Source organism: Austrofundulus limnaeus, unplaced genomic scaffold, assembly GCF_001266775.1.
Source record: "Austrofundulus limnaeus strain Quisiro unplaced genomic scaffold, Austrofundulus_limnaeus-1.0 Scaffold2, whole genome shotgun sequence".
Taxonomy (NCBI): Eukaryota; Metazoa; Chordata; class Actinopteri; order Cyprinodontiformes; family Rivulidae; genus Austrofundulus; species Austrofundulus limnaeus.
Window position 1 is genome coordinate 1,701,457 of NW_013952404.1, and position 16,577 is coordinate 1,718,033.

The following is a 16,577-nucleotide window of genomic DNA, read 5'->3' on the forward strand; positions in this document are numbered from 1 at the left end:
TTTCAGGACCCCACCTTGATGTTTCGGGACCCCACTTTGGGTCCCGACCCCAACTTTGGGAAACACTGACCTAATAAATGTCGTTACAGAAAATCTAACTGCTCATTTTAAATCAATACTTTTACTTTTAATACTAAAGTACAAAAATTATCAGATACTTTAAGACTTTTATTCAAGTAATATTCCTAAAGGAGACTTTAACTTTTACCAAAGTATCACTCTGTGGTACTTACAGGCTTTCTGTAGCTTATTTCTTCAAAGTTTATTCATGTTTTGGTTTTTTTAATTATTGCTTTTACATCATACTACCGTAGTCACTTTTCATCAGAAAACAAACTGTGACAACATTGTAATGGTAATTTTGAAGGCAATTGTATTAAAAAAACWAACAAAAAAAAAACTTCAACCTCAGCAAACTCCAACTGTCTACCTGAACACAGGTCAAACACAGACACTTTCACTAACTTGAAGTCAGAGGACAGAGAGAACAAAGTTTTTCGTCCTGCTTTGAGCAACTGATTAGTCACATCACAGAAGCAAACGTCAACAGAACCAATCCGTCACTCAGTGTTTTTGGTTGATAAATCTTCTGCTGCCTCACAGAGGTGAACGCAGCTTTACGACTGCCCGAGAACTCAAAGACGTTTKTCCAACACAGGAAACGTCACAGAGTCAAGATTGTTCACACAAGCCTGAGCACATTTTCAGCTTCTTCTGAGAAGTGTGCTCACTGGCAGGAGAAAGAGAAAAGCACAAGCCTGAACTCACGTCAGAACAAAATTTCTCTTAAGACTCATAAAATCTTGTACACTAGAATTACCAACGTGCCACTGGTAATTGCACCACTGAATCAAGTTGTATTAATCTGTGTAACATTTGTAGCCTAACAGGCAATATTTACTTTAGTTTAGTTTATTCATTCATTTCATTTAAAAACAAAGCAAATTCAATATACAAAAATAAATAAATAAATACAAATGACTAATAAAATAAAATGAAAGGCAGAAGGAAGAAAAAATCTTGTTATATCTGCTAGGGCTGTGTATTGGCAAGAATTTGGCGATACGATACATATCATAACAGAGGGGTCACGATACGATATATCCCGATATATCCCGATATATTTCGATACTGCAAACAAGGCGATATATTGCGATTATTTTGTCCAAAAATTCTATTAAATAAAAACCTCTTACTGAAAAAAAACGAAAAAAGAAAAGCTAATGTTTACTTACAATGCTAATGCTACCCTTACTCTCTGGCGCTCAAGAGGTAGAGGAGCCAAATGGCTGGCTCACTGCTGCAACTAGTGGTCAGAGGCTGAACTACAACATAAAAATGAACGGTTGGCAGGAAGGTTGACATTTTAAACCTTAATTAAAAATCGATACAGGACTTTAGAATATCGATACAGTATCGGGAAATGAAAAATTGCGATATTTCGGTGTATCGATATTTTCTTACACACCTAATATCTGCACCTTTTTCCATCAAAAAATACAGTATATACAGTATATAAAAAAACAGAAAAAAATTAATAAAAAACTAAAATCATTCTCAGACAATTTTTAAGGATACATATTATGTCATTTCATATTTCTTCAACAGACTGGATTTTACCATTCTCCTAAACTTATTTGATCCTGCACTTTTAATATCATTCTCCAGATTATTCCAAAATTTTATTCCTTGCACTGAAGTACATCATTCCTTCAAACTAGTTTGGATTTTACATTTCACAAACACCTCTGTTCCTTTTAAACTGTAGTAACTTTGTCTTTTAACAAAACTCGATTGGATGTTCAAAGGTAATATATTTTTATGAGCCTTTTACATAATCTGCAAAATGTTGTAATAATCCAACTCATAGAATTTCAATAATTTCAACTGACAAAATAATGTATTTGATGGGTAATCATTCCCCCATATTTAACTTACTTAAACCAATCAAAGGGACACAAAAGACAAAAATATGAGCACAGTGTTCAAATACACCACGTCACATTTTAAAGGTTTATATTCAAACAAAAAGTCTCACCTTGTTCTCCCTTATTTAATTTTGTTTTATTTATTAAACTTTATTGAACCAGGCAAATCCCAAATTACGTTGGACTGCCTTTATTTCCATCCAGTGTTGTGTTAATTTCTCACCAAGATCATGCATTGATGGTAGAGTCTGACCTTCTACATACAAACTCCACACAGAAAGGCCTCAGGCATTGCTAACTAGTTAATCTTGCCTGTTGAACAAAGGATAACAAAATGTTTTTAGGTAAATATGTTGCCAGGAAGGTGCGTCAGAAGATACTTTGTGTTTTTTCTATTTAATCCAATGGAAATTTTGTTCTACAGTTAGTATGCTGAGGTAACAACGTCTCTTTGTCTTAAACTGGGAACACAGGACTGTTCTTAGAAGTTTCAGTCTCTTAACCATCACTTGTGTGACAAAACATCAACGTTTCTTAAAATGTAATTTCTCTCTCTCTCTTTTTATTAAACATTTATCCTCAGTGTGTGGTTTTGCCAGCACAAATGACCTCATTAACCTGGCACAGATAAATTTAGGCCTTTTTCTTGTCCAGAATTTATTTATTTATCTTGATTAATTTAAATCTTTGTTGTCATTTGCATAAAACATTTAAAGGATTTCTTTGTCTTTTTTGGTTTCATTTATAGTTGAAGGCATCAAACGCCGGATGGCAATGTGGGTCACGTTCCACAATTCCAGAGAAAACAATGTTAAAAGTGTGTTAAAAAAACAAACTTTATTTCTGTTCATGTTAAAAAAATGTGTTCACCTTGCTGTGGTGACTGGAACAGAATGTTCATTCTGCCCAGATTGTCTTCATGTACACAAAACATAATCAAGTTTACTGTACACGCACCCACGTTTTCTAAAATTACAGGCAACACACTGCAGACAGCCATTTTCCAGAATTACCTTCAGTTTTTAAGCTTCAGAAGAAGAAAACAAACAAACCAGAGGCTCCTACTTTCTTTGTAATATTGTTTAGAGACCATTTTAGGTTTGGCACGGTATCCTGAGGCATCGTCAGCCGAACAAAGGCGTCAGAAAACCAAAGACACTCCTCTAGCTAAATGCCTGTCCATGTGGAACTCATGCTACAGAGGTTAGAGATCACACACCTGACTAATACCTGACACCAGAGTTCACTCCTCAGAAAAAAAGACACAAAGGAAAAAAAAAAAAAAAAAAAAAAAAAAAACGGGAGAATGAAAATGATCACCCTCATTTTAGCTTATCAGTCGATAAATTGATTCATTGCTTTTTGCGACTGGTCTTTTTTTTTTACTTCACCTCAAACTGTCTGAGATTTTAACAAACTTGTCAACACTGTATCTGACAACCAGTGAACACAACATGAATTTGTGCTTGGGTACTCACTGGAATGTAGAATGTGTTCATTTTGGGGTCTTCGTTGGCAGTGAAGAGCATACCTGTTCATACGAAACACAGGCAGAAGCAGCATGAAGACAGACGCAGTACATTCAGAATATATTTAACTTCTGCCCTGATAACACAAGGGAGTCAGAAAGTTTTCTTTATTTAAATAAAGAGACAAATTCTAATTACAATGTATGGAATACAACAAAGGTGCCACCCAGAGGGTGAAAACTGCTAAAACACGGCAAAACAATGAAGCGGCAAATCCATCTACTTTTACATTGGCAAATGTACATTTTAAAAAGTGAAAATGTCTACAGAAAGTATTCTTACCTGAATTAGGATACATGCAAACATCATTGATGTCAGTCTGAGGCTGTATGGAAGAGAACAGCTTCCCCTGCAGTAAAAAAAAATACACAAAAATTATGCTGACTATAAAAAAAGTAGGACAGATCTGAAGTAAACACTTGAGCTGACATTTTCTCTGATCTGTTTCATTTTTTGCATTAAAACAAACAAAAATACTAAACATTTCACACAATTTCTTAAAGCATCATCAATGTCATGTCAAGACGAGCTGTAACTGTCTAAAACATCACTACTTTTCTATATTATATCATCTTTGGTATTAATCTTGTTGTTTGTGTAGATGCAGAATAATATTAGTAGATGTATAAAACAATTTTTTTAAATATATTTTGAGYATAACACTATAAAAGTAGAGAGTCTATGCATAATCTTAAAAATAGCAGTTTATACCGAGACAAATGTAAACTAAAGCAAAGTGAACTTAAAAACAAACACAAATGACCAAAAAGAAAGAAGCCAACTGGAAAAATCCATTTGTTAATGACGTATAAACAGCTGTTCCTTACAGTGTCTTTGTTCCAGAGTTTGATTATCTTAGAGTCAGCAGACATGACGAGGTCCATCTGATGGTGGAAGTTGAGRGATTTGATTGGCAGGTTGTAAAAGTGGTCTTTGACCAGCAGCGGCTGGTTGGAGCGCAGGTCATACAGGAGCACCTGAGACAGAAACAAACGGGCTGAGAGCTGTTTTACACCTTCTGTAACCTGCAGGTTGAACTCAAATACTAAAACAAATTCAAAAACTGAGAAATAAGGATGTGTTAAAAGTTTTTTTATAATCTTTTCAATGCAAAAAAGCAGCCAAAGTATCAGGAAATTTCTCTTTCAAAAGCAAAACCATCTGTGCTCAATCATTTAGAAGACACTGTTAACATATCAGCTGCTTGATTTGTAGTTGAGTTTATCGGTTAAAGAAGAGGTGGAATTTTATGTAATCGTAAAGCAAACACCGTTTTGGTTTGACAGAGTTGAAAACAGAGGCATTAACCTGAATTTTGCAGATTTTTGAACAAAAAAAAAAAGCTACATGTAACTGCAGTTTGGCTCACCTGTCCTGTACTTGTGCCTACTGCCATGGAGAGGGAACTGTCAAACTTCAGCACACTGATGGAAGGCAAACCCTGAACTCTGTCAGCAAACACAGTCAGAAAGTCATTAAATCAATCACTAAAATGTAAAACGAAAAGACAAAACAAAGAAAGAAAGCACAAGTATCAGTAACTGCAGCTCCTTTAAGGATATAATAAAGAACTCTCGACTCGAATAAAAGCTGGAAATTCTTTTTTTGAGTCATACCATCATACAGCCTGCTGCCTGAAAAGTACTACATGACTACAAACGTATCGCCAAGCTGAGATCAGCCAAAATGATGTAAGATCTCAGTGTGACAGCTTGGTTCTTACTCTGTTCCTTCAGTCACGCTGCTCAGGGCACAGTCCAGAATGCCCACTCGGTTCCGGACACGAGGGTCCCAGCATTCCACCCTTCCCTGATGAACAAGAAAGAAATGTTAGATAATCTGAAAATTACAACTTTGAGGTTTTAAAACAAACTGCGACACAGCTAAGATTGTTTCTTCACTCCTCACAGCATGTTTAATGCTAGTACAAAAATAAATAAACAAACAAACAAACAAGACTTTGCTCAAATAAATGCAATATCAGAGAACACAACAGCTGTGGACAGCAGAAAAGCTTTTGGGTTCTTCWCTTATGTCCTCAAAGCTGCTCATTACTCTTTGAACAAAAGATTTAGAGCCGAATCGCGTTGATTTTTGTATTTCAAAAGCAGTGTTTGCATTGATCATAGGACAAGTTGGCATTGCAWAGCGCTCTCTCAATATGGTTTTATATCAAAAAGCATAGTTTGGGTTTCAACATACTGTAACACAAGCACACTAACAACCAGGTGTATTTGTCACAGGGCAAACACAAAGAGTTGCTTGAGACTGCGGCTGTGTCCAAAACGGCAGGACGGGTCCTCCTGAGGACCCAGACTCCCCGGTCTCGGCGGGCCSGGTCCTTGGTAGACCGGGAAGACCGGAAAAAAAGAGGCTGTGAATTTGGACGGTCTAGCCTCCCCTCTTTACCCCGGCGTACGTCTTGTCACCTAGCAACTGTGACGACGCTAAACAAGCAAACTTAAATCAAAACTAGAAAAATATCAATACATTAGCATTATTAATATCACAAAACTATAAAATTAATTTAAAAGTATCATTTGAAGAACTAATTGACCCGCTGTAGGTTCATGTTTATTTCGCGTTTTTTATGACGAAAAAATAATATTTAAAAACATGTCCATACAAATGATAAAAGTATTAGAATTACAACCGCTAATTTTTTTTATTTTTATATCACCATATATTTTTATTTAAAATGTATTCTTTTCTCTCGCTTCGTCCGCCATTACTAGCATAAAAAAATCTCCGGTCGGGCCGCAATGCATTATGGGATATGCTGGGCCGGGAAAGATCCATCAGACCTGTCCTTCGATTCGGGGAAAAAGAAGGACGTATTTGTCGGACGCATCGGAGGAGTCTTCGGTTTTGGACGTCCTTCGTCGCGGCGCTGTGACGTATGCGGCCGACAAATTCGACCTTCGGAGGACCCGTCCTGCCGTTTTGGACACAGCGTGCAYGTTTATTTACAMACAGAGGTGGAAAGTGAGAGGAAAATAGAAGRYTKTACCTTTAGAAAACAGAAAAAAAYGTAGCTTTTTACTTATAACTGAAAACAGAGCAGATCAAACAAAGCTAGAAAAGGCACAGTGAGTGGGGCTCGACTGCACATAGACTGGCTTTTACCTCAGAGGTTCCTGTAGCAAACAAGTGATGGACAGGGTTGATGTCACACGCATTGTTTTCCCTATTTGACAAGCAAAAGGAGCATTGTACACATGAGCTGTCAGCTAAGAATAACACCACACTGTAATAGTCTCAGAAGCTAAAAATACATTTGACTGAACTTACACAGCGTTTGTCTGAAGGGAGTTCATGAAGCGACCCTGTTCCAGGTTCAGTCTGAACACTTCTGAACTGAGAGTGAAAATAAATGTTTATATCTGTCGCTCTAACGGCAAAAATATTTAAGCCCCTCAGAATAACTAACAATCTATTATTTTCTCACCTTGCCCCAACAAAGTACAGGTCACAGGATGGATAGTGATATGAAAAGTCCCGTCCGAACTTTGGAATACGGGTCTTGTAGTAGTGTCCGCCTTGTGAGTGGAACTCCACATAGCGATCGCAGCGCAAAAAGACCAACTGCATGAAAACATAGACGACRATAAAGTCACATCCAAGTGTGCTTGGTAAACCAACATAAAACTGCATTATGAGTCTTAAGAGGTTTGAGCAATTAAAAAAAAGCTTTTCATTCACCTCTCATGAATCAATAGAAGCATGAAATGCCTCACCTTGGAGTAGTCGTCAGACAGGACTTCAAATGTCACAACTTTAGAAGGAAGAAAAAATAATTTAGTCAACAAGAATGCGGCAGAAAATCAACAGCAGCACAAGTTTTACACTCACCTTCTGAATCTAAGCAACGCTCAAATTTCAGGGACAGCTGGTAGGTATCATAACAGCGAACTCTAGGTTTGTAAGTGCCTGAAAAAATAATAATAACAAGTCTCGACTTTTCTAGAGCAACACACACACACAAATGTTTTTTTTTTTTTTCCCCTTGAAACTTAAGCTGGACTTACCTGTTGCCAGGATGAATTGTCCATCCCGAGACACTTTGATGGTCGTACACACTGCGGGCATCTCAAAGTCCTGGATGAGCTCGATTCGACGCTGGATGTCTGGGGAAGACAAAGAAAAGAAAAAGGAAAACAATGGCAAACTTGTTAGAGAAAAATAACTCGTCTACGGAGGTGAAACTGAAGCTGTCGACTCACCGGCATCTTTCTTTTGTAACTGTCTTTTCTTCCGATCAGACAACCACTGTAAAAACGCAGAGGCGATCAAGATGAGTTAGAATTAACTTTAAAAACAACATATCTCCGATTAACTGCCTGAAGCCCAAACAGCTTTGYCTTCTAGAGTTTATGTTGAATAGCTGATTTTTTTTATGATGGTGGCTGCTACACCGTTTCTAAAAAGTTCAACAAAACATTTTTGACAGCTTAACATGTGCTGTTTATTTATGTTTAATATTTAATTAGGCAAACTGCTTACAGGTCTTGAGATACACCTAGTTCTTAGAAAATAGGTTAGGAATAAACTACTCAATGAAATTCGTGTAAATAAAGAAATGCAAGGTTTGTGTTGGTTTCTTTACTTATCAACAAAACATGTTTCTTTGCAATTGTTTACCCTGATAACGTTGTCAAATAAAAAAAACGTTTCAATTAACAGTGTGTTTTTGTGCATGAGTATGCTTTCAGAAAGAGATTTCTCCCAGCTAAGCTAGCTGAGTTGTCAATTAAAGCTAAATCTACGCAACATCCTTAAAACCTAGGGGACACCGAAGCACACTTACCTCCGGAAGAGACTTTCCGTAACTTAAATTGTAAATTTTCACATCGTTGACATTTGATACCTGCATTTTAAACTACGAACAATTAACCGGCACTTCTTCCACGTTGTTGAGCAAAACCAAACACAGGAAACCACGCAGCGTTTGGAGAAAAGAGTCCGGCTACAAACCACATCAACCATCTTCAAAGTTCCGGTGGGTTTTTTTTTTATGTCAGCTAAAAATACAGGACTATTGTTTCTTTGGAAACTCTTTTCATATAAAAAAAACTAATTATTTTTGCTTTAATTTTACGTCCACTGAACACAAACATGCACAGCTGAAAAACTTTCACACAYAGAGGTAAATATCTGCATCATGAGCGCATCCTTTCATGAGCGTCATCTACACTCCCACCCAGTGTTCGAACAGTGTAACTGTATCTCTAATTTCACTAACAACAACACAGCCACCTGAAGGAAAAAAATGCCAGTTTTTTTTTAGTAAATGGTGCAAGCTGTTTTAATTTGTGTTTGTATTTTTTTAAATCAAGTTAAATTTGAGGGTTTTAATTTTTTATGAGAAAGTATTGATTTTGGTTTGTGCAGAAATGAGAAATTATCATCCACACAGTCAATGTGACAAAAACATCATTTGTGTAATTCAGCAAAATTTAACTTATTTGTAACTTTTAGTTAAAAAAATCCTCCTCCAGCAAGATAATAACATAATTTGCAGTTTTGTTACATTAAAAGGGGCTGAAAGAGTAGAAATGTGTAAAAAAGTATTTAACAGGTCRTCCTTTTAGGTGACTGTAAATCTAAACCTTTTCCATTATTTAAAGACAATGTGAATTAAAAAAAGGAAATGCCAAATTCTGTATTTTCTGCACTTACTCAGATCCCCTGAGTGATAAGAGCTTCCTGTGACTGATAGTAAAACAGTGGACTGACGTCCAGACGGTGTAAAGTAGAGCTGTGGTTCAGACATCAGTCCGTCTCAGGTGGAGCTGCTGGTCAGACTTATCCTCTCACTGAGACAATGTCACAGGATGATCAGGAAGATAACCTGAAGGTAAGATCCTACTTTCAGCAACTAATTCTTTCTCATTTTGATGGTTATTTTACTTTATTTCATGCACCATTTTTTTGTGTGAAAAAGTTGAACTAACATGGTTTTTTTCATAAAGTTCAGTGCATGAGAGTTTCCAGTAACAGACCTAATGTTGCTGTGTTTTTGTTGCCTTAAGTAGCAGGTGTTTGGGGGCCAAAGTCTGCTCTTATGAGAAGGATTTATATCTGACGGTCTCTATGTGAAGCTCAAGGAGTCATGACAGATTTTTGGTTGATTTCTGTCCCACTGGACAAGACCAGTCTAACCAGTGTAGAGAAACTCAAACGGACCATCAACAAAACCCAAATGGCCTCATGTTGGAAGTTCTCCATCCCAGATCTCAAGGTGAGGCTGTGCAACGCCGGCAAAGTGCATGAAAGTGTGAAGTGAATTCACTGAATATGAGATAAGGGGATGTTTCTGCTCTTATAGAAGGCAAAAGTACATGTTCTTTGTTTACACTGGTCCAGTGGAGTGTATGTGAGGAGGGTGATGGTGTTTGGTGTCCTTCTCTGGTGAAGGGATCAAGTCTCAGGTTGCTTTCTACAGTTTGAGGCAAAATTTCCATCTGACCCGTTTCACTCAGCATGATCAGTGTCCAGTCTGCCTGCCAGGTGCTGCTTTTTCACCATTGTTCTGTTGTATAAAACAGTTAAAGCTTTAATGATTGGACTGCTCATGTAACTCTTACGTAAATATTAGCAAAACTGTCTATATCCCTCTTAAAGTCTATTACAAGAGATCTAGACCAAACTGTTACAGAAGCAGTGAAAACCAAAAGGCATTACAGTGTAACCACACACACACATACAGGTTTGTTCATATATATATATACACTGACCATTTACCCTGAAATTAACCTCACAGGGAAATCCTAAAACTAACCTAAACTCAATTCATAACTTGTTCCTTAACCTACACACAAAATGACACACAAAAATTAATTAAACGTTTACATTTTTGGGGTAAAAGTCAAATTTCTCGTGTTAGAGTTTTAGAGTTTTTCTCAGACAAATTAAATGTCAATTTATTTAATTACACAAGAGGTAGTTTAGTTGTTCTTTCCGTTCACTGAATACTTTTACTAATTTAAATCAAACATTGTCTCATCTACTAGGACCAGAACCAGATGAAATCATGAACATTATATCAGTTTTCTAAGTCAATGAAAAGTTGTTGCTGACTAATCAAATGTAAAACCTTAGAGTTGAATGTTTTTTTTACTCATTTGTTTCCTTTTATTAGACTATTTTGTCTACACCTTGGGAGTTTCAATTTAGTTTAGTAGTTTCTTTAAAATTTCAGAGTCCACCTGCCAGAAAAAATACTTGTCTAAATATGTGATATTTTACAACTTGAATGATGCTAATTATTAAGCATCAAAATGTTACTAAAGTGCGATGAATGCTGATGAGCACAAAGGTCAAACATGAATATAAATGTAAAAAAAACTTTTGTGTTTCTGCTGAGGCTGCAGGTGGGAATACTGGACAGTCTGCTCAGAGTGTCTGATGATTTATTAAAACTCGACATGCTGACTGAAAGGTAAAAAAAGAGTAATAATCAAAATGTAAAGATCTGGGTTTAATGTTTTCTGTCTTAACTGTTTGTCTCACAGAGAATTCTATGCCTTTAGCTTTAAGTGAAGCTTTATCCTTTGGTCAAACCAACAACTTTGAGCTTGCATGCAGTCTTTTGTCATGATTAATTGATGCTCAGGAGCAGCCGGAGTTTATTTTTCCTTCCTAATTTTAAATTCATCATTGGTCTTTTTGAGCTGAAACAGCATAAGACGTGACAGGCTTCTTTTCACAGTTCCAGGAACAAGATTTGACTTTTTATTGAGATTTCATCTATTGTAAAATTTACTTTTTGGTTTTGAAATCTTAATTTATGGAGATGAATATTCATCTTTGATGACCAACAACAGTGTATGTAAGAATACAAGTAGCCTAAATATGCATAAAAACACAAGTTTATTTTATCATATATCCAATGTATCCATTTCTTAAATTTTAATTTTATGTTATTAATATAATGCCTAAGTTAAATAACATAAACATGAAAATAACATGATTGATAAATAATGTTTTTTTTCCCATGTCCCCTGATCAGTTTGATTAAAAAAACCTGCCAGTGTTTGAAGGAAGTGATGGAGCCGTCCAGTGACAAAGTGCAAGAAAACGTTTTAGCCAATGGAGGTGAGTCACACAAACACACATTAAGCTGAGTTTGTTCATTACAGTATAGAAAAAAACGGATTAGTTCATACATAGAGCCCAAAATGTCATCACTGATGTGTTCATTGTGCCCTGAAGAAGCCTAACCAGACTAACGTGATCAGTCTCCTCTTTCAGACCAAAGGATGAATCAGCGAGCTGCCCTGTCGCCTCTGAAAGCTTACCTCACATCACAGAAGGGTAACCGGAGTGCACCAAAACACGCTTTACATTGTGGATTGTGCAAACTTAAGCTTTTAGTTTTCTTTTCTGTGTATTTTCACCTCAGTAGACCTGATGAAACATATGACCAAGTTTCAATGGGACAAAGCTAAGTATCCCACGGCTCTGCCTCTCTCCAGCCTGACWGACATCATTAACAAGGTAAAAGAGAAATTATTATGTTCCACGTACTGTGAAAAGTTCTGTTAGATTTTCCTGCAAGCAAACAATCTTAGATTTGTCCAACTCAAAAAATTTATGGATAAAATTTGAAATTAAGTTCAAATATTTTCCTGAAATTTAGCACAAAGAGTAAGAACAGCTGTGTTTGGTAGATTATTTCTTTGTTACAACAATGGTTCTTGGCAATAAAATGTATACCGGGTTGATTGGCAGCACCTAGCAGCTCAAAACAAGCAACAATAAAATAAGCTGCTTGCAGAGAAGATTTGGAAATTTTTAATGTGTGCAACCCACATATTCAGCTCTACTGCTTATTCCATAAATGCACGATCCTTACAAATGTGGCACCATTTAAAAGGGAAATTAACATGGTTTTCAACTGTATAATATTTATTGCCAAGAAGCGTTGTTACAATGAAATAATTTACCAAACGCTCATTTTCTTACATTTTGTCCTAAGTTTATATAGCTGTGAACACTCCCAAACAATTGTTAGCATTTTGCCCAAAATCCTGTTTTGGCACGAGATTCCTTCAAATCTTACAGGCTGAAAACAATAGTGGTGTTATATAAAGTACCACAAAGTGATACTTGAGTGAAAGTACAAGTGTCTTACCAAAAAATTACTTTGGTAAAAGTTAAAGTCTCCTTTAAGAATATTACTTGATTAAAAGTCTTAAAGTATCTGATCTTTTTTGTACTTAAGTATTAAAAGTAAAAGTATTGATTTAAAATGAGCAGTTAGATTTTCTGTAATGACATTTATTAGGAGGTGACCTCCACAAAAAATGCAGAAATGACTATATTGTATTAAAATAATTAATTAAAGTAAAATTTAGGATTCACTAGTCTGTTTCAGTTTATATACATATATCAAGGCTGCCCAAAMCTTTTCCCCAAAATGAAAATTTATCCGAGGGCTGCGGCCAAATGCCACAATATAATTCATGAAATATGAATACTTCTTAAGTACAGGCTTTTTATTTTAATGATTATGTCCTGGAGTGTGACATGATTTGTTTGTGTACAAACTAATACAGTATCAGAATTTTATATATTTCTACTTCTCATTCAACCACAATTAAATTCACTCTATCTAGGAGGCACAGTTTATGTGGATAGTATATTTTTTTACAACAAGCTGGAATGAAAACAAGCAAAAATGAAATAAAAGTAACGACTTTCTACCTCTTGACTTTTTTAAAAATATAAGGAGTAGAAAGTACAGATAGTTGTGTGAAAATGTAAGAAGTAGAAGTAAAACGTAGACTGAAAAATAATTACTCAAGTAAAGTACAGATACCCACAAATTCTACTTAAATACAGTAATAAARTATTTGTACTTAGTTACTTTAAAACTCTGAACAATAGCAATAATGCCACTTAAAGTGCTGATTATGTAATAATTTCAAGACGCATGAAAGGGTTGTTTCCATAAAGTTACGCCCTGATGATTCATTTTCTGCAGGARATCTTACAGGTGGAGACAGAATTAAAAACTCGCTCTACAGCATACAACAGTGTAAAAGCCAATTTGGAAAGCCTCGAACACAATCAAAAGTGAGTGATATGRGTTATTTGCTGTTTCATGCCTGACTGCACCTGCAGGAAATGAAGCGAGTTTCTCTGCTTCTAGTGGGAATTTACACACCTGCAGTCTGAATGGTGTTGTGAAGAAAGAAGACCTGGTGGTCTCGGAGTATCTGACAACTCTGATGGTGGTGGTGAGCAGGTCGGTCACATGACACCATTATTTGTCCCTTCTTSTTATATAATACTATTAGAAAAAAATGTTTGCATGTCACTTGATCCAGAGAGAGCTTCCTGCTGTGGGAGAGAAGTTATGAATCCTTTTCAGAGTTTGTAGTTCCACGATCGAGCAGGTGAGTTACTTTATTTTATTTTAATATTTTTTTAATCAAACCCAAAAAGTTGCATTTTTCCTAGCTTTCTTCGGTTGGCACCAACTGTTGCTGCTTTTTGCCTCACTTGGCTCTTCTGTCTTTTTACTGTGTGACTTTCAGGAAGCTGTTTGAGGACAGGGAGGGGGCCATCTTCTCGGTGACACTTTTCAAAAGAGCTGTACGGGATTTCAAAGCCAAAGCTCAGCAGAGCAAGTAAGCAGCAGGGATTGACAGAAAACACCCGGTGGAGTCTAAGCTGTGCTTTCTGTGTCYATTACCATAATGTAGTTTATGATCCCTGCAGGTTTATGGTGCGAGAGCACAGCTTTGACGTGGAGGAGAAGCAGCAGCAGGAGATCACGAAGCTCAGAGTCCAGAAAAAGGAGCAGTATGTGAGTCCCCTTAAAGTTTGACCTCGAGATTTACATCAGAACGTGTTGAAGTGCATTTTTACACCKCATTCCTCCTCTACAGGGAATCTTTGTGCGCTGGCTGAAGGTGAATTTCACTCAGGTGTTCATTGCTTGGCTTCACTTGAAAGCATTAAGGGTGTTTGCAGAATCAGTCCTCAGGTGAGTGAAACATCAGGGGTACTCTTTGATCCCAAATGAAAAGCAGGTTGCTTGATTTTTTTAGGGCTTCTGCAAGGTGAAATCTCGTTGCAGGTACGGATTACCTGTGAACTATCAGGCTTTTCTGCTGGAAACTGAGAGGAAACGCTCCAAAAAGCTGAAGGAGGAACTCAACTCTCTGTTCGTGCATCTGGACCCCACTGCCACCACGACAGATGTAAGAAAAACAGATCAGGGATTTCTTAGTTTTTTTTTTAAATCCAAAACATAAAAAAGTTTCAGGTTAAGAAAACACAGCTTGAAATTAAGATTTACTGTACAACATCACACAGGATATCTAACAATGCAACATAATTAGTGAAAAAGCAGACAGAAGACAGGAGACAAAATGCTTCAGGAAGCTTGAGTGCAGTCACAGTCATGACTTAAGTAGAAAARTGAAAAAGACACCAGAGTGTGGCTTTTACAAAGGTATTTTTTTTGAACCTGTGTAAAATTACAGAGTTACAGCTGAGATAAATGCTCTGAGTGCTAGGAAGGGAGCTTCAAAGCTGCTTTCCTTATAAAAGGAAAAGAAATTACCCTGTTCTGCTACTGTTTTTTGAAGAATAAGCACAGAAGAATGAATTAAAGTAACCACCAACAGTAAAGTGTTTTATTTTCTCCTTTTCTTTTCAAACTATGAACCATGGAAAAATGTTACATCAAATGTAATTTGTATTTTTAAAATTGTACATAATCCTGGATGAGGTTTCTGATGCTTAAATGTGTCTAATTAACATAAAAAAAAGTGTTTAGATGCATACGATTTTGATACTTTTAGTGCAAGAACCTGTTTATGTTGCTGTCTGTCAGCCATTCAGGCACATTTTCTTCATGCTAATTAGAACAGGACTCCCATCCAAGATTTTAATTTGCCTGGTGTACAAATACTCCTGCAGTACGAAGATTAGTTTCCTGCTTGTCACAGTTTTCTGTGTTGTCTGTCAAACAGGTAGGCTGCGACATCCCAGGACTCTGCCAGCAGGATTACTCCTCCTACATCTGCTTCCACATCAGCACCACCGTGCTGGAGATCAGCGAGAAGTCAGAAACGTGACTGACGCTCCGTTCGCCTCAGAACCAGAAATAACTCCACATGCATAAAACAAACAAGTCACGAGCCAGAAAGCGTAAACATATGTAAATATCTRTTCATGAAATAAATGTCTGTCTTCATCACAACAATGCCAGCTGCACAAAACTACACTCTGAACCATAAAACTGTTATCTTTGCTTGTATGATATTTGTTTATTTACTGTATGATGTAAATATATAAAAATAAGTGAGTATATTCTTCCAGAAACTGGAAACTTAAATAATAAAAGGATCAAACAACACAGCTCCTTTCATCGGGACAGACGGTGATCAAATATCACAGCTTTTTTTTTCACATGCAAARATAAGTTTAAACAAAATAAATCAATAATCAAAAAAATACAACCAATTTTTACAATATGCTGTTATGAGATCAAATAAATTGCTCAAGCACAGAAACTACTGAATGAATATGAAATTTTCACTTTTTTGGGGAAAAACAATAAAATGTTCCACACTTTAAACGAATTAAAGCATTTTCTGTGCATCCTATTGAAAAAAAGTGATCATTAAAAACACCATGAAAAGACAACAAAAGACAAATGAAGTTTTTTTTATGTTAGAATGCTCATCATAGAAAAAAAAAAGACCATCAAAATACAGTATTTAACCATGTCTGAACATGATAAACTGTAATTTGTTTTATAAACATCAAAGGGGCCACAAATACTTGAATATTTGTCAAATACAGGATGGTTCGTTTGAAATAAACTGTAATGAGCCCCATTTATTGAAATTTTATATTTTTATAATTGTTATACCATGATCAGTCAGCAGAGAGAGCACTGTCTGCAAATTTTAACAATATTTTATCCATTTGATGGATGCTTAAATTTTCTTTGCAAAGGTAAATTCCAGCAAATAAACTATAAATTATTTATTTGGGTTATAGTCCTATAAAACATGTCTGATTATGATTTAAAATAAACAAGGCTATACACACACACACACACACACACACACACACACACACACACACACACACA

The 16,577-nt window shown here is 36.2% G+C and overlaps 2 protein-coding genes across 2 annotated transcripts in view; one reads left to right on the forward strand and one right to left on the reverse strand.

Annotated features, from left to right (window-relative positions):
- nol10 (nucleolar protein 10) overlaps positions 1–8,401 on the reverse strand; it is a 16,187-nt gene extending 7,786 nt beyond the window's left edge. Inside the window, exons 1-13 of the mRNA XM_014010168.1 lie at positions 8,265–8,401; positions 7,681–7,726; positions 7,486–7,584; positions 7,310–7,387; positions 7,195–7,232; positions 6,906–7,042; positions 6,749–6,814; positions 6,584–6,644; positions 5,181–5,266; positions 4,827–4,905; positions 4,285–4,434; positions 3,740–3,806; positions 3,407–3,459 (exon numbers count right to left, since the gene is read on the reverse strand). Of these exons, the coding sequence (XP_013865622.1) occupies positions 3,407–3,459; positions 3,740–3,806; positions 4,285–4,434; positions 4,827–4,905; positions 5,181–5,266; positions 6,584–6,644; positions 6,749–6,814; positions 6,906–7,042; positions 7,195–7,232; positions 7,310–7,387; positions 7,486–7,584; positions 7,681–7,726; positions 8,265–8,330 (1,026 nt within the window). The 5' untranslated portion in view covers positions 8,331–8,401. The remainder of the gene's footprint in view (positions 1–3,406; positions 3,460–3,739; positions 3,807–4,284; positions 4,435–4,826; positions 4,906–5,180; positions 5,267–6,583; positions 6,645–6,748; positions 6,815–6,905; positions 7,043–7,194; positions 7,233–7,309; positions 7,388–7,485; positions 7,585–7,680; positions 7,727–8,264) is intronic.
- A 3,317-nt stretch (positions 8,402–11,718) lies between these two features.
- On the forward strand, positions 11,719–15,790 carry atp6v1c2 (ATPase H+ transporting V1 subunit C2). Its single transcript, XM_014009338.1, has 10 exons — positions 11,719–11,773; positions 11,862–11,956; positions 13,446–13,537; positions 13,614–13,709; positions 13,792–13,860; positions 14,002–14,094; positions 14,186–14,273; positions 14,356–14,453; positions 14,547–14,670; positions 15,448–15,790. Exons 1-10 carry the CDS (start codon positions 11,719–11,721, stop codon positions 15,550–15,552), a joined length of 915 nt encoding a protein of 304 aa, XP_013864792.1. The 3' UTR covers positions 15,553–15,790.
- Positions 15,791–16,577: the final 787 nt, after the last annotated feature.